Here is a 15,492-nt window from a genome sequence, read left to right as displayed (position 1 = left end):
GAATATTATCTCCAATTAACTACAAGGAGTGGAGGTATGGCTCAAGTGGTAGAACACCAGCCTTGAGCAAAAAAGCCAAGTGAGAGTATGAGGCCCTGAGTTCAAGCCCCCACTACTGGCACAAAGCCAAAACAAACAAAAAAAACCCACGAGAAACACTCAAAAACAGTAGGCAGATGTAATCCAGACTCTTCAACACTTTTTCTAGCAGCCAGCATGTCAGCCATCCCCATGGTGTCATTTTGAGACTTTCAAGTTCCAACAACATTCTTTACATTCTTCATTTATTTAATTTTAAACATGTAAAGAGGATCTGTATGGACACTGGTAGGCTCAGAACACAAGGCCTACCTTTCCCAGGCCTGGTTATTTAGGGCGTGGTCACACTGATCAGCTTGACTCCAAGCACAGCCAGAACCAAGCACAAGAGGAAAAGTTGCAGAGATGAAAAATGGGCTTTAAAAATTAAGACAACACAAAATTCCAATTTCTAAAGAGAAATAAATTACCCAAAACACTGAATTGGCTGTAGAAGCAGTAATGAAGTAATCCTAAGACAAAAGACAGTAAACAATGAGTTGGACATCATTAAAAAAAAAAATCTCAGGACTGAAGATTTCAAACATCTTTCCCTGTCCGTATGCTGCCTGTTTCATTGTCAGAAAGGAACCAGAATCATACACCCACCAACACTAAGCTTCCTAGCACAGGTCATGCTGGTTCTAAGGAAACTGCTCCTTTTGAAATAGTCCCTAAAAAGCAAAATGAGAAAACCTAAGTGTGTGATGGTGGACCAGTTTTTCCATCCCACTGTAATTTTCTTGAGCTCTTACAGGACAAAGACAAAATAAATTTGGTAGTCTCAGATTCCCAATTAATCTTACCTCATTCACTGCTAATGTGGTCAAGCTGTTTTTGTACAATTAAGACAAAGACAAAGGGATTTATATCGGTAGGTCTCTAGGGCACTGGTTCCTCTCTATTTGCTGTGAAATGCGTTCATGGAGGGGAGGGGCTGGAAACATCCATCACTGGGCAACAGGACACACAAGAGGGACCCTAACTAGACTGTAAGGAACTGATTCTATCCAGGCAGGAGCAAACCAACATAATTGTGTCACACTTATAAAAGTATCACTCTGAATTCAGGAACAAGAGGCATTTGGTTGTAGATACAATTCCATCTGTAGGAACTAACTTTCAATTCAGAGAAGAAAACACTCATGGCATTCATAGTATGGGTTGGGGCTTCTTATGTGATTCCTAAGTCCATCTACTATGTTTGTTTTGATACAATTTACAGCTATGGTAATAAGACTACCACAGACAGCCCTGGTTCAGGTATGGTCTTTAGTTTCAGAAAGTCCATCTGTCATGTAGCTGGCTGTCACTGCTAAATCTGTTGCTTGCAGAGGCCTCAGAGTTCTGGGTTTGCCGAGTAGAGTCCTCACCATTTAAGCTCTTCCTACATACGGGGCACGTGTCATGCTGAAACAGGAAGACATAAAGTCCATGTGAACAGTCTGACCTGAGAAGGTCACTCTAGGAGAGCACAAAGGCTCATGTCTGTAATCAGATGGAAGGCTGAGATTAAGAAGATTGGGGCTGGGCAAAAAGTTCTAAAGACCCCATCTCAACCAAAAACAGACAAGAAAACTAGTCACAATGGCATCCATCTGTCCTCTCAGTTACATGGGGAACAAAAACAGCAGCACTTAGCCCAGGCCAGCCTGGTGAAAACCAGAACCTGACTGAACAATAACAAAAGCAAAAGGAGCTGGGGTTAGAGTCAGGAGTGGGGGAGGGGAGAGAGAAGAGACTCTAAAAGCTAGAACATCCAAAGTTAAGAACTGACAATTAGAAGGTCAAAAAAATGTCCAGCATCCTCACACTGGAGTTTTAAATGGAGCTTTAAAGAACTGATAGAATCCTAGGCCAATGAACTAGCAATACTACCAAACAAAACAACTAGAAAATCTGACTTCAGAGTGACTACCTGCCACCTTCCCACGTGGTCTTAGGACAGGGACTGCAAACGTTCTTTAAGGGACATGCAGTAAATATTTTACTAACTCTGTTGTAACTACTCAACTCTGCCACACTGCACAAAATCGGCCACAATTTGTAAATAAACAAGCATAGCTATATTCCAGTACAGCTGCTTTTTACAAGAACAGGTGGCAGGTCACAGTAGCCTGCTCCTGGTTGGAAAAGTTGGAAAGTGAATAGTAACCTAACAAAATGGGGATGTGGGGTTGGGAGTGTGGCCGAGTACTTGTCAAGCATGCATAAAATCCTAGGTCCTATTCCTTGGTACCACATACGCAGTAAAGGAAGTGTTGCTGCAATGCAAGTGGTAGAGGGTTAGCCTTGAGAAAGCCCAAGGATAATGGCCAGGCCCTGAGTTCAAGCCCCAGGACTGGCAACAAGAACAAAATGGGGTTATGGTCATAGAAGACAGCCAAGGACTTGGAGACTTTGATCTGTGCAGCATTCATGAACTGCCAATGTTCCCTTTATTTGCCCCACACCAGGAGAAGCTGAGACTCCACAGGGATCTCACCAGTTCTAGCCACGGCACAATACAGCTGCTGTGGAAGAGGTGACTGCAGGGAAGTTGCCGGACTGCCTCCTCAGCTGTGTAGTCTTCTTTGCATACTGGACATTCTAAGCCCATCTCTGTGGAAAGAAGAAACACCTCTTAAAGTAAACAAGAAAAACTACGAAGGAAAAACTAACCCAATGTGTCTACCAACCCAAGAAGTACATCAAGAAACAAAAATTAAGCCAGAGGCAGACAAGAAGCAACAATTTATGTGACAGCCTTCTAATAGGTAACAGAGGCAAGCTATGTAAAATAACCAAGGAATAAATTTATCTCATCTCAGCAATCTTCCATTCAGTGTCTAAAGCTAACTTTTTTTAGTACTAGTACTAGGGCTTGAATTCCAGGCCTGGATACTGTCTCTGAGTTCTTTCACTCTAATATAGTGTTCTACCACTTGAGCCACAGCTCCATTTCTGGCTTTCTGCTGGTTAATTGCAGATACGAGTCTTACCAACTTTCCTGCCCAGGCTGGCTTTGAACCACAATCCCCAGATCTCAGTCTCCTGAGTAGCTAGGATTATAGGTGTCAGCCACCAATGCCTACACCTCGAGCCACTTTATCTTGCTCTTTATCATGCATCTTCTTTTAGCATGGCTGCCATCAATTCCTCTGCAGACATTATGTTAGAAGCTGGTGCTAGTGAATTGCATAGGTCAAATGTAGCTAAAGCTTCCAAATAAGGCAACAGGAAGCTCCCTTTCCAAAAAGGAAATGGTCACAAATTCTACTGTAGCAGCACACTGAGAGATGACCAAATGTGGTTAAGAGTATCAGCAATTATGGATATTCTCCTTGAGCCAACGGATGGGAAGGTATATAGCAGCATTACACTCTCCTTTACTTGTATTTTTACTTCTCCCTAACTCCAACCTCGTTTTTCCCTTGGTGTGTTTATATGGGTACATGAACACACATACACTTGCTAGGGCCTAAACTCAGGGCCTGGGTCCTGTCCTTTAGTCTTTCATTCTAGGCTGGAACTCTACCACCTGAGCCACATCTCTACTTCTGGCTTCTTTTGCTGGTTAACTGGAGATAAGAGTTGCTCATGGGCCTGGAGTTTGGCCTAGTGGTCAAGTGCATGCCTAGCATGCATAAAGACCCTCGGTACCACATATATAGAAAAAGGCTGGACATGGTGCTGTGGCTTCAGTGGTAGAGTGCAAGCCTTGAGAAATCCCAAGGACAGTGCTCAGGCCCTGAGTTCAAGGCCAAGGACTGGTAAAAAAAAAAAAATGAATTGCTCAGATGCTGGCTTCAAATCTTCATCCTCAGATCTCAGTCTCCTGAGTAGTGAAGATTACAGGTATGAGCCACTAGTGCCCACTAATTCCAATTAACTTCTCATGCCAAGCCTGTTGTCACAGCCTGCCAGGCAGTATCCCTAATTTCAGACCTTTTAACAATTCAAATGTACCTTATATAGGTGGCTACCAGTTAATTTCCCAGATATCAGCTTCTTAGTATGTCTCAGCTGGCAGCTAAGAACTAAGACAGCACCGCATCCCTTACTCAAAGCAGTGCCCACTCCTTACATTTCCTAATGTGGATAGTGTCACCTTTATATGTAGAAGTTGTGAAATCTTACAATCACCTTTGTTCCTTTCCCTCCTGCATCTTATTATTTCATCTACAATGAAAGCCTGTTTTTACTTTTTATTTTGCCAGTCCTGGGCACAGGCACTATTCCTGAGCTGCTTTTGCTCAAGGCTAGAACTCTTCCACTTGAGCCACAGTGCCACTTCCAGTTTTTTCTGTTTATGGGATATTGAGGAATAGAACCCAGGGCTTCTCCCACATTTCCAGACCAAAAGCCAATTTTTAAAATGAACTCTAGGAATTTGGCCTTGTGGTAGAGTGCTTGCCTAGCATACACTAAGACCCAGGTTCGATTCCTCGGTATCACATACATAGAAAAAAGCCGGAAGTGGTGCTGGGGCTCAAGTGGTAGAGCTCTTGCCTTGAGGAAAGCCCAAAGACAGTGCTTAGGCCCTGAGCTCAGGCCCAAAACTGGCAAAAAAAATAATAAAATGAAGTCCTAAATCTACCCTTTCCCTTGTCAGCCCTGCCACCCTCACTAGAGAAAGTGTCTTTAATCCCTGTCTGCTCTCTCCCTACTCCCATTCTATTTAACCTATTCATTTTGCACTAATCTGTCCCTAAAGACCACTTAATTTCTCTGATTCCTTCACTTCAGGACCCACAAAACATAATGACTACTTACAACATTCAGCTGCATCCTCTTACAGTTTCAAGTTCTCTATAAGGTCCCACACTATCTAGTCATACCTTCCATAAATCCCCAAATCAAATTTGATTTCAGGTCTAATAAGGTCATGTCCTATACCTAACTCAAACAGCACTTCTATGATATTTCTGTTGTTGTTAGTTATGGGGCTTGAACTCAGGGCCTGGGTGCTATCCTTGAGCTTCTTTGCTTTTCAAAGCTAGCACTTTATCACTTTGAGCCACAGCACCACTTCCAGTTTTTCGGTGGTTAATTGGAGGTAAGAGTCTCATAAGCCAGGTTCACACCTGTAACCCTAGCTACTCAAGAGGCTGAGATCTGAAGATCGCAGTTCAAAGTAAGCCCGAGCACTAAAGATCGTGAGACTTATCTCCTAATTACTAGAAAATGGGGTTTTCTAATGGGGTTGTGGCTCCAGGAGTAGGGCGGTAGCCTTGAGCTGAAGAGCTCAGGGACAGTGCCCAGGTCCAGAGTTCAAGCCCCACGACCCACCCCATTACCTCCCCCATTCTACCCTCCCCCACAAAAAAAGTCTCACACACTTTCCCACCAAGGCTGGCTTTGAACCACGATCCTCATGTCTAAGCATCCTTAGTAGCTAGGATTCCAGGTATGAGCCACCAATGCCTGACTTTATGCTGATATTCTAAATTAGACCATACGTTTCCTTATTCAGAATGATCTAAGACAGTCCATCCTGTTTTTAAATTTTCTTTAACTATAAATCCGAATTTCTGGCAAAAGTAACACTCAATTCAAACTAAAGTCCCTTATTACTAAATTCCTTCAATACTTACACTATAAATAATTTGGTAAATTTTGCTTCCAGTAGTAAGTACCACTCATTAGAATCCAGTCTATTTTTTTTTGTAGCCTATGTAAATTAAGATTTAATTAAAGGTGCATCTCTTTTGGCTTCCTGTATAAAGCCAAAAGAAAAACTTGATAGAGATATATGTTAAAAAGGGGCATCACACACACAAAAAAAGTATTTAGAAAGAAGAGTTTTAATATATCTCTGTAACCTTTTATTCCCGGTAGCATCTAGAAGAACACAACAACTGCCCACATAACACCCCATATCTACTAGCCAGATAGGAATTTTCAAAGACTATAGCTTCATCAGAAGTCTTAGTGTAGGAAGGTCCTGGAATTTTGAACATAGGTCAATGGGATGACAGACTAAATATGAAAATGGACCTACCAACTTGTTCCTGAGTTACTGTCACTGTTGGAAGAGATGTGATCTTTTCCTTGTCGGCTGGTGGAGGCCCTGTGTTTTCCAGTTGTCCTAAAAGCTACAGATAAAAGGGGTGGGAGGGAGGTAAAAGAGGAGAAGGTGTGAGGGAAGAACAGAAAGAAAGAGGAAGAAAAGAGGAGAAAGAGGAAAAGAGGGGGAAGGAGAAGGAAAAGAGGGGGGAAGAGGAGGAAAAGAGATGGGAAGAAGAGAAGGTCCATGAGAAGAGGTGAAACAGACGGTGAAAACAGGCAAACATTTAACTATTTCTGGAGAGGGAGCTACTCCAGAAGAGGACAGTGAAGATAGTAAAGATAGTAAATACTTATTGCTTTACAACCTAGTGAATTAAGTATCACTTTACAGAGAGACCCAGGATCGTAAGGCCCACTTTGGGGTCCAAAGCAACTTTACAGTGGTAACAAGTTCATGTCATAAATAAAACTACAGATTAATAGAAAGTAATACTTAACTGGTCCAAACACTTATCGCTGAAAGGAAGAAAAGGAAACAAAGTATGGAGAGCAGTACAGAATTAAGTCAAGAAATAAGTAAATTACTGCCAAGGAGAAGACCTAGATATGAACAGCATGCTTTCTATTCTCATCTATCCACCAGGAGAAATAAGACAACCAATTAAGAGTAAAATGAACAGAAATGGGAGGAAGCAATGTACATGGCCCAAGAATGTGGCCTTGCACGCCTTTGCTCAGTTTCCTCCTGCTACCTTGTTTATCAAGCAGAAATCCATGCGGCCACATGTGAGGCCCTCTACACAGGCCTAAGCAAGAAGCCAAAAATACCATATACTGTTTGTTCCGGGAGGGGGGGGTGTCCTTTTTTCCTTCCTCTAGAGGTAGAATTGTCATCTACAAATCTTAGGCCAACACATACTGAGCTAAATCCATAAACCATTTTAACTATTCACCCCAATGGAAATCCCAAAGCCCCAACTAATAGAGAAAATAGAGTGACTATCAGAAAGCATAAGGAAAACAGGAAGCCTAGGGAACTATAAGACCCACGGATGAGACCCGCTGGAAAGGCAGCTCCTCACCTGGGTTACAATGGCATCAAGCCCTGTCTGACCCCAGGCATAGTCCCCAGGGTTGGAGTGCAGCATCCCGCTCCTAAACATGGGACAAGAAGACAGCATTAGAGAGAGTGACAAGCTGTGCCTTACACCTAGCAAACAACCTAGCCAAGGGGTCCTGTTCTCACTCAAAGCTAAAAAGCCACCAGTTACCTAGAATCAAGAGGCAAAGAATTTTTCTGTATTTTCAAGGTCAAGCCAATTATCTAGAGATAGATTTTTATTTTCTACAAATTTTCACTAAACTGGAACATAAAATGTGATATCTAAAATATGGCACTCCAGAGCAAAAGGAGTGATTCATAGCCCGTGGGTTAAGAAAAGTTTGTCTTTCCTCTGCCCACTTAAAGATGAAACTGCTTTTTTAGAAGCTCCTTAAAAATGTAGGAGATTTTTCTTACTGGCTTGCCAGAATCTGCAGCAGCCCTTTCTCATTCCAAAGTCTGCACATGGTCCTAGAAAATGAGAAGTTTTCTAATACAGAGCAATGACAAAGGGGAGTTAGCAGCATCCCCTTCTTGTAATGCCACTGCAGTGTCCTGGATGACAGGGGAGGGTAGGGAGGGGGTCCAGACTCTAGCTGGAGCATTTCTAATGGAATTGGACGCTGGAAAACTGACTGGCTGAGTGTACAGAGGTCATCTTTCTGCATAGACAGAGGAGAATCTTAAATCTGATACAAAGTTTAGCAGAGACCTTCTCATTGCCCATCTCAACACAACACTCAAATCACAATGGAAAAGAAATCAAGCTATATCCAGCACTCAAAACATCTTAGGAGACCATGATAAGTCTCTTGAGCCCGACCATAAAAAATAAGTTCTACCTGGGCACTGGTGGCTCACATCTATAATCCTAGCCACTCAGGAAGTTGAGATCTGAAGATCACTGTTGGGAACCAGCCTGACAGACAAATCAGAGAGATTCTTATTTCCAATGGACCAGCAAAAAGCCAGAAATAGAGGAATGGCTCAACTAGTAGAGCATCACTTGTGAATGAAAAAGCAGAGCGTGAACCCAAGGCCCTGAGTTCAAGCCCCAGTGCCCGCACACACAAAAAGTTCTCATTAAATTTGGGCTCACACATACACTATGGCACTCTAACAGTCTTCCAGTCACTACAAACTCACCTATGTAAGCCTTTTTTCTTTTCTTTTAAAAAGACAGAAGTGAATAGCACTTAACATGGCATTACTCCAGCAGAGTGAGATAAGCACCATTAGTTACTTACCAAGAAAAAGGATGGGGAGATCCAGGAATTGTAGAATTTGCAAAGAATCCCGCAAAGATCTGTTGTATTATTCTGTTAAAGGAAAAAATAATGAAGTAAGACAACACATGAAAGTACTTGACTAGGCCACGAGCATGACCTAGTGGTAGAGTGCTTGACTAACATGCATGAAGACCTGGGTTCGATTCCTCGGTACCACATACATAGAAAAGCTGAAGTGGTGCTGTGACTCAACTGGCAGGGCACTAGTCTTGAGAAAAAGTCCAAGGACAGTGCACTGAGGACTGGAGTTCAAGCCCCAAGGCTGGCAAGAGAGAGAGGGAGGGGGGGGGAGAGAGGGAGAATATGAACTTGTCCTACCCCTTAAGTCACAGCAGCACTTCTGGTTTTCTAGTGGTTAACTGGAGGTGAGAATAACTTTTTTTTTTCCCTTTTCTTTTTGCCAGTTTTGGTTGGGGCTTGAACTGACCTGACCCTGAGCTTCTTTTGCTCAAGGCTAGTACTCTACCAACTGAGCCATAGCAACACTTCCAGCTTTTGCTATTTATTTGGTACTAAGGAATTGAACCCAGTGCTTCATGCATGCTAAGCAAACACTCTACCACTAAGCCACATTCCTAGTTGAGAATAACTGTGCTATAAAGGTGTTTCAATTGACTACAACATACCTACAAACATATACCTGTCAAACCAACCACTTAAGATGGTACATGTATCCACTTCTTTTCCCAATGTGTTGATCTTTGTTACCCAAAGAGATACTGGAGTGATACCTTGACTAAAGGTGTGGGGGGGATGGGGGGAAGAAAATAAACCTGAAGGCACACTCAGTGAGAGAGCACCTGTCTAATACATGTGCAAGGGTATGCACATGTATGGGTTCAATCTCCCAGCTTTTGGAGGCTGCTAGTAATCCTTGCCATTCCTCTGCTTATAGACACATTACTTCAACCTCTCTCTCACTTCCACTGGCTTTCTCCCCTGTGTCCTCTGTCTGTTGTCTCAACGTCTAAGATTAACAGCCACTGGACTAGAGCCTGTACTAACCCAGCATGATCTTGTCATAATTTGTACCTCTAAAAGCCTATTTCCAAATAAGGTCACATTTACAACTAAGATCTGAACATATTCTTGGAGGTTATACGATGCTACCTTCGACAGACAGTGCCCTTCAGCAATTGCAGCAAAAAACCAAGGTCCAAGGAGACGATCCAGAAAAGATCTGTGGGTGTGGCACTTGCCTAATGGCATGCATGAATCTCAATGAAATTTATAGGATATACTACACAGGCAGACAAATCCATGAGACATTGAGCTCCTATTAACCAGCAAAAAAAAAAAAAAAAAAAACTGGAGGCATCACTTTAGTGGTAGAATATCAGCCTTGAGCAGAAAAAGCTAAGCAAGGGTACAAGGCCCTGCTGGGCATTGGTGGCTCACACCTATAATCCTAGCTACTCAGGAGGCTGATATCTGAGGATATGCCTCAGAGCCAGCTTACGCAGGAAAGTCCATCAGACTCTGATCTTCAATTAACCACCAGAAAGCCAAAAGTGAAACTGTGGCTCATGTGGCAGAGCGCTAGCCTTGAGCATAGAGGCTCAGGGACAGAGATCAAGCCCCAGAACTGGCCGAATTTTTTTTTTTTTTTTAAAGTACAAGGTCCTAAGTTCAAGTCCTATATCAACACCCCTCCCCCCAAGTAAATTATATCTGTTTTTTGTTTTTATCTTTTGATACTACTAGTTTTTGTGTTTGCTTTTAACTCAGACAATTCAGCCACACCATCAAATCTTTTTGCTTATCTTTCAGACAGTTTCACTTTTAGTGTAGACTGGGACTGCAATAATATGATTGATCTTCCTACGTATGCCTCCTGGCATGGCTGAGATTACCATAGTGTACCACACCATGCCTGGCCATCTGTCATATTCCTAATGATCCCATACTCAGAGGCAAGCACCTAGTTTTTCATTTGCTTTCCCAAAATGGTCATGACTAAGCATTTATATATTAAAACACATTTTTTAGTGTATTACTTTCCCTTTTTTTTCTGGAGAGTGTAATATGCATGCGCATATCTTTTTTTGGGGGGGGGGAGGGGCTTGAACTCTGGGCCTGGGCATTGTCCTGAGCTCTTCAGCTCAGAGCTACCGGGCCACTTCCAGTTTTCTAATGGTTAATTGGAGATAAGTGGTAGAGCTCTATCCTTGAGAAAGCCCAAGGACAGTGCTCAGGCCCAGAGTTTGAGTCCCAGGACTGGCAAAAACAAAACAAACAAACAGAAAAACCTGCTCATGTTGCTGGGCGAGGTGGTTCACACCTATAATTCTAGCTACTCAGGAGACTAAGATCTGAGGATCACGGTTCAAAGCCGCCCGAGCACTAAAGTCCACTTAACTACTAAAAAATCAGAAGTAGAGCTGTAGCTCTAGGGGTAAGAGTGAGAGCCTTGAGCTGAAGGTTCTTGGGGCTTGACCCAAGGACAAACCCCCCAAAAAAAGAAAGAAAGAAAAAAAGAAAAGTGAAAGTTGGGATCAGGAGTATGGACGAGTGGTAGAGTTCTTGTATGCCTAGCAGGCATGAAGCCCTGGGTTCAATTCTTTGATATCACATACACAGGAAAAAAAACTAGAAGTAGTGCTGTGGCTCAAGTGGTAGAGCGCTAGCTGCCTTGAGAAGGGACAGTACCTTGAGTTTAAGCCCCAGGACTGGCAAGAAAAGGAAAGGAAAAAGAAAAAGAAAAAGAAAGAAAGAAAGAAAGAGTCTTACAGCAGTTACAATTTGTGTGTGTGGGGGGGAGTGACTTGAACTCTGGGCATGGTTGCTGTCCTTGAGCTCTTCAGCTCAAAGCGACCGCACTACCCCTTGAGCCACAGCGCCACTTCCGGTTTTCTGGTGGTTAATTAGAGATAAGTCTCACAGACTTTAGTGCCCAGGCTGGCTTCCAACCTGGACCCTCAGATCTCAGCCTCCTGAGTAGCTAGAATTATAGGCGTGAGCCACCGTGCCCAGCAGCTGTTATGAATTTTATACAAAATTATAGTTAGCCAAAAATGATTAGGCACATCAATTGAAAGGGCCAGTAACAATAAACTAAGACGAGAGAAATAGATCAAATGATGGTATACAGATATTGGAGTTAATAATAAAGTAGAATTAAAATCATGAAAACAATCACACTTCCAAAGGCAACATACAAATTTGATGCAATACCCCAAAAATCTCAATGCCATTCTTTACAGAGATGGAGAAAGAGTCCAAAAACTCATATGGAACCACAAAAGGCTCTGAATAGACAACTCAATCCTGAGCAAATAATTCTAGACTTCAAACTTTATTTCATAGCCATAATGACAAAAATATGTTGATGACGACCAATGGAAAAGACTAGAAAAGTCAGAAATAAAGCCATAAACCTATAGCCATGTGTTTTTTGACAAAGAAGGAAAAAAAATGTGTTGGCAAAAACTATCTTCAACATATGCAGAAGACTGAAATTAAGTCCTTGACTGTCATTTTGTTCTAATATTAACTCAACATGCATCAGAGACTTCAATGTAAGACCTAAAATTTTGAAACTGCTGTAGGAAGGAGTAGGAAAAACATTAGAACTCACCAGTATAGTCAGAAATTTCCTAAGTACACTAAAAGCTCGGCACATAGGAGAGAACATTGACAAGTAGGATTGAGTCCAACTAAAGTTTCTGTACCATATGTAGTTACTAATCTAAAAAGGCAGCCTACAGACTGGGAGTCTTTCCAACTATATACACCTGACAAGAGTCATCTAGTAACCAAAATATACCAAGGAGTTAAAAAAAAATGAATCCTCCCAAAGAATCAATAATCCAATTAATAAATGGGGAAAGAAGCTAAACAGACACTTCTTGAAAGCAGTAAAAATAGCCAGTAAAATATATGAAGAAATGTTCCACTTCCCTGGCCATAAAGGAAATGCAAATCAAACCACCACTGGGGAGTTTGGCCTAGTGGCAAAGGTCTTGCCTAGCACGCACAAAGACTCGGGTTTGATTCTTCAGTACCACATACATAGGAAAAAACTGGAAAAGAGCTGTAGCCTTGAGGAAAGCCCAAAGACAGTGCTCAGGCCCTGAGTTCAGTTCCCAGGACTGGCAAAAAAAAACCCACTACTGAGTAAAGACATGTATTCATCCATGTTCACTGCTGTATTCACAACAGCACAGATATCCTGTAATAGATGAATAAATCATAAAACAAAAGTGATTCCTATACACAATCCAGTTTTACATAGCCATTAGAAAGAATACTATTATGGTCACTTGCCAGGAAATGGATGGACCTAGAACAAATCATGCTAAGTGACAAAAATAGCACATTTTCTTTTTTTTTTTTTTCCTCCTTTCATTCTGTCTTTTTTTTTTTTTTTTTGCCAGTCCTGACCTTGGGCTCAGGGCCTGAGCACTGGTCCTTGGACTTTCTCAAGGCTAGAGCTCTACCACTTGAGCCTCAGCACCACTTCCAGCTTCTTTCTATGTATGTGGTATGGAGGAATTGAACCCGGGTATTCGTGCATGCTAGGCAAGCACTCTACTTCTAGGCCAAACTCCCGGTCCCTCTTTTCTTTTCTTTTTGCCAGTCCTGGGCCTGGGCACTATTCCAAAACTTCTTTTGTTCAAGGCTAATGCTCTATCACTTCAGCCACATCCCTCCTCCCACTCTTTTTTGGTGTTTAGAAGATAAAGAGTCTTGCTAGCCTTTCTGGTCCAAGCTGGCTTCAAACCACAATCCTGATATCTCAGCTTCCAGAATAGTTAGGATTCAATCCCAAACCCTGAGTTCAAGTCCCAGGACCAGAACGCACACACTCACACTGTACTCACAAATAGATGTGAATCAAAACCCCTTTGTACAACTAAAGCTAAAAACATATAGTAACTACATACCATGTTATCTGTAAAGGCACCATGAGTACACTTGTGATGTTTCTCCACTAGTGCTCCACTAGTCCCTACATGAGGACTGAGGAAACGTGGACAAGTACTGATCCCAATGGACAGTTTAGTAGGTAGAAGGAAAAATAAGACAGAAGAGTTTAGATGAACTTCAGTGGAGAGCTCAATAGTGGGTCCCAAAAAGGTAAAGAAAGGGAAGTAATCTGTCAGCAATTTAACTGGCATATGATATAGTATCTTACCTCTGACATTCTTAAAAGAGTTACTGATTTTTCTCCTGTAGAATAGCAAATCAGATTTTCCCTTCCCTAACTTAAAGAGTATGTGTAATAAACTTTGAAATATAAAAAAGTAAGAGAATAAGGAAAAGTGTCAACAGAGGGCTGGGAGTTTGGCCTAGTGGTAGAGTGCTTGCCTGGCATGCACAAAGACCTGAGTTTGATTCCTTGGTACCACATACACAGGGGGGGAAAAAAGCCAGAAGTGCTTGGCTCAAGTTGCAGAGGGCTAGCATTGAGGAAAAAGCCCAAGAACAGTGCTCAGGCCCCAAGTTCAAGCCCCAGGACTGGGGGTAAAAAAAAAGAAAAGAAAAAATGCTATTTTTGTCTCTTAGCTTGATTTACCTCACTTGTTCCAGGATTGGTACGCATGCACGCGCATGCACACACACACACACAGAGGAAAAGAAAAAGGGTCAACAAAAACCCCAATGGAGACCAGGCACCAGTGGCCCAGGCCTATAATCCTAGAGACTCAGGAGTCTAAGATCTGAGGATTGCAGTCTGTAATTCAGCAGCCTGGATAGGATGAGAAGTAGAGATGCAGCTCGAGTGGTAGTGCTAGCCTTTAGCACAAAAGGTCAGGAACAGTGCCCAGGCCTGAGTTCAAGCCCTAGGACTGGTGGAGATAGACCAGAGACCTAAACTAGTACTAGTTTTATCACCCTGTTTTACTTCACTCATTAGTCACTGGATACAGATACTCAATTTAGCTTCATTTTGATTCTGTCAATATATTTTCATCTTGTCCACAAAAAGGTATAAGAACCTTATAGAGATTAGATTATGCCATGAATTTTACTGAAAGTACCCTTAAGGAGAACTCAAAAGCAACAACTTACCCTTCAATAGCTGGAGATCTATCAGGACGAGTACTTCCCCGAGACCTGTATCTCCGAGTCATTGGCAGTCTTGGAGGCCGACTTGGTCCCCAGAAGTCAGTGTGAGTTTGGTGACCCCTATCATTGGCTCTGTTATCGTGGTCCAGTGGGTTGTTACTTAGAAATGGTCTAAAATCTTGGAAAAGCATTGTGTGATCCAAATGGCCCCAAAGCTAGTAAAAAAAAACAAAAAAAACAGAAATAAGTCTTGTTAGAAATAATTTTTAATGTTTTCAAAGCAGCCCCCAAATACTGGTTTATTTCCCTAAATCTATGGAAGAGAAAAAAATAATTTTAAGTGACTATGAGAATCTAGGGACACAGCTTAGAAGACCACTAAGATCCAGAGGTGACCCAAACAGATAGATAAGAGACAGAGACAGACAGACAGACAGACAGACAGACCAACAGAGATGATACCCGTGCTTTTTGCAAGTTGCATCACTATGACAAGGTAGGGACAAAATATGTCTCTTGATGCCTACATGAGACAGGGGCTGCATCAGGCTGTGCCAAGGTAATATAGGAATGTCTCCTGGAATATATATATTTTTTGGGGGGGAGGTAAGAGGGGCTTGTCCTGGGGCTTGAACTCAGAATCTGGGTGCTGTTTCTGAGCTTTTGTTCAAGGCTACTGCTCTATCACTTGAATCACAGCTACATGTCCTGCTTTTTGTGGGGCAGTTTAGTGAAGATAAGCGTCTCACACACTTTCCTGCCTAGGCTAGCTTACAGCCTCAGATCTCAGCCTCCTGAGTAGTTTAGGATCACAGGCATGAGCTACCAGCACCTGGCAATAAACATTTTTACCTGTGAAAAGGGTTGGGTTTGAGAGGAGAATCACCCTTTGTGAGGGAAAATATCCTAAAATAATCTATACATCAGACACTTCCAAAGACCTATAGACTACTACTTCCTGTTACCAAATTGTAAACCTAGAGGAACCTGATTACTTATTCAAGTAAAACAAAAATAGCA

The 15,492-nt window shown here is 42.2% G+C and overlaps 1 protein-coding gene across 1 annotated transcript in view; it reads right to left on the bottom strand.

The window, feature by feature from the left end:
* Positions 1–267: 267 nt before the first annotated feature.
* Rnf115 (ring finger protein 115) overlaps positions 268–15,492 on the bottom strand; it is a 35,375-nt gene continuing 20,150 nt past the window's right edge. The window contains exons 4-9 of the mRNA XM_090334155.1: positions 14,476–14,687; positions 8,419–8,490; positions 7,152–7,224; positions 6,062–6,155; positions 2,564–2,679; positions 268–1,488 (exon numbers count right to left, since the gene is read on the bottom strand). Coding sequence (XP_090190281.1) covers positions 1,357–1,488; positions 2,564–2,679; positions 6,062–6,155; positions 7,152–7,224; positions 8,419–8,490; positions 14,476–14,687 — 699 coding nt within the window. The 3' untranslated portion in view covers positions 268–1,356. The remainder of the gene's footprint in view (positions 1,489–2,563; positions 2,680–6,061; positions 6,156–7,151; positions 7,225–8,418; positions 8,491–14,475; positions 14,688–15,492) is intronic.

The sequence above is a fragment of the Megascapheus bottae genome, chromosome 6 (genome assembly GCF_031878675.1).
Source record: "Megascapheus bottae isolate mThoBot1 chromosome 6, mThoBot2.hap1, whole genome shotgun sequence".
Taxonomy (NCBI): Eukaryota; Metazoa; Chordata; class Mammalia; order Rodentia; family Geomyidae; genus Megascapheus; species Megascapheus bottae.
The sequence above is the reverse complement of the archived record's forward strand: the minus strand, read 5'-3'. Positions and strand labels throughout refer to the sequence as shown.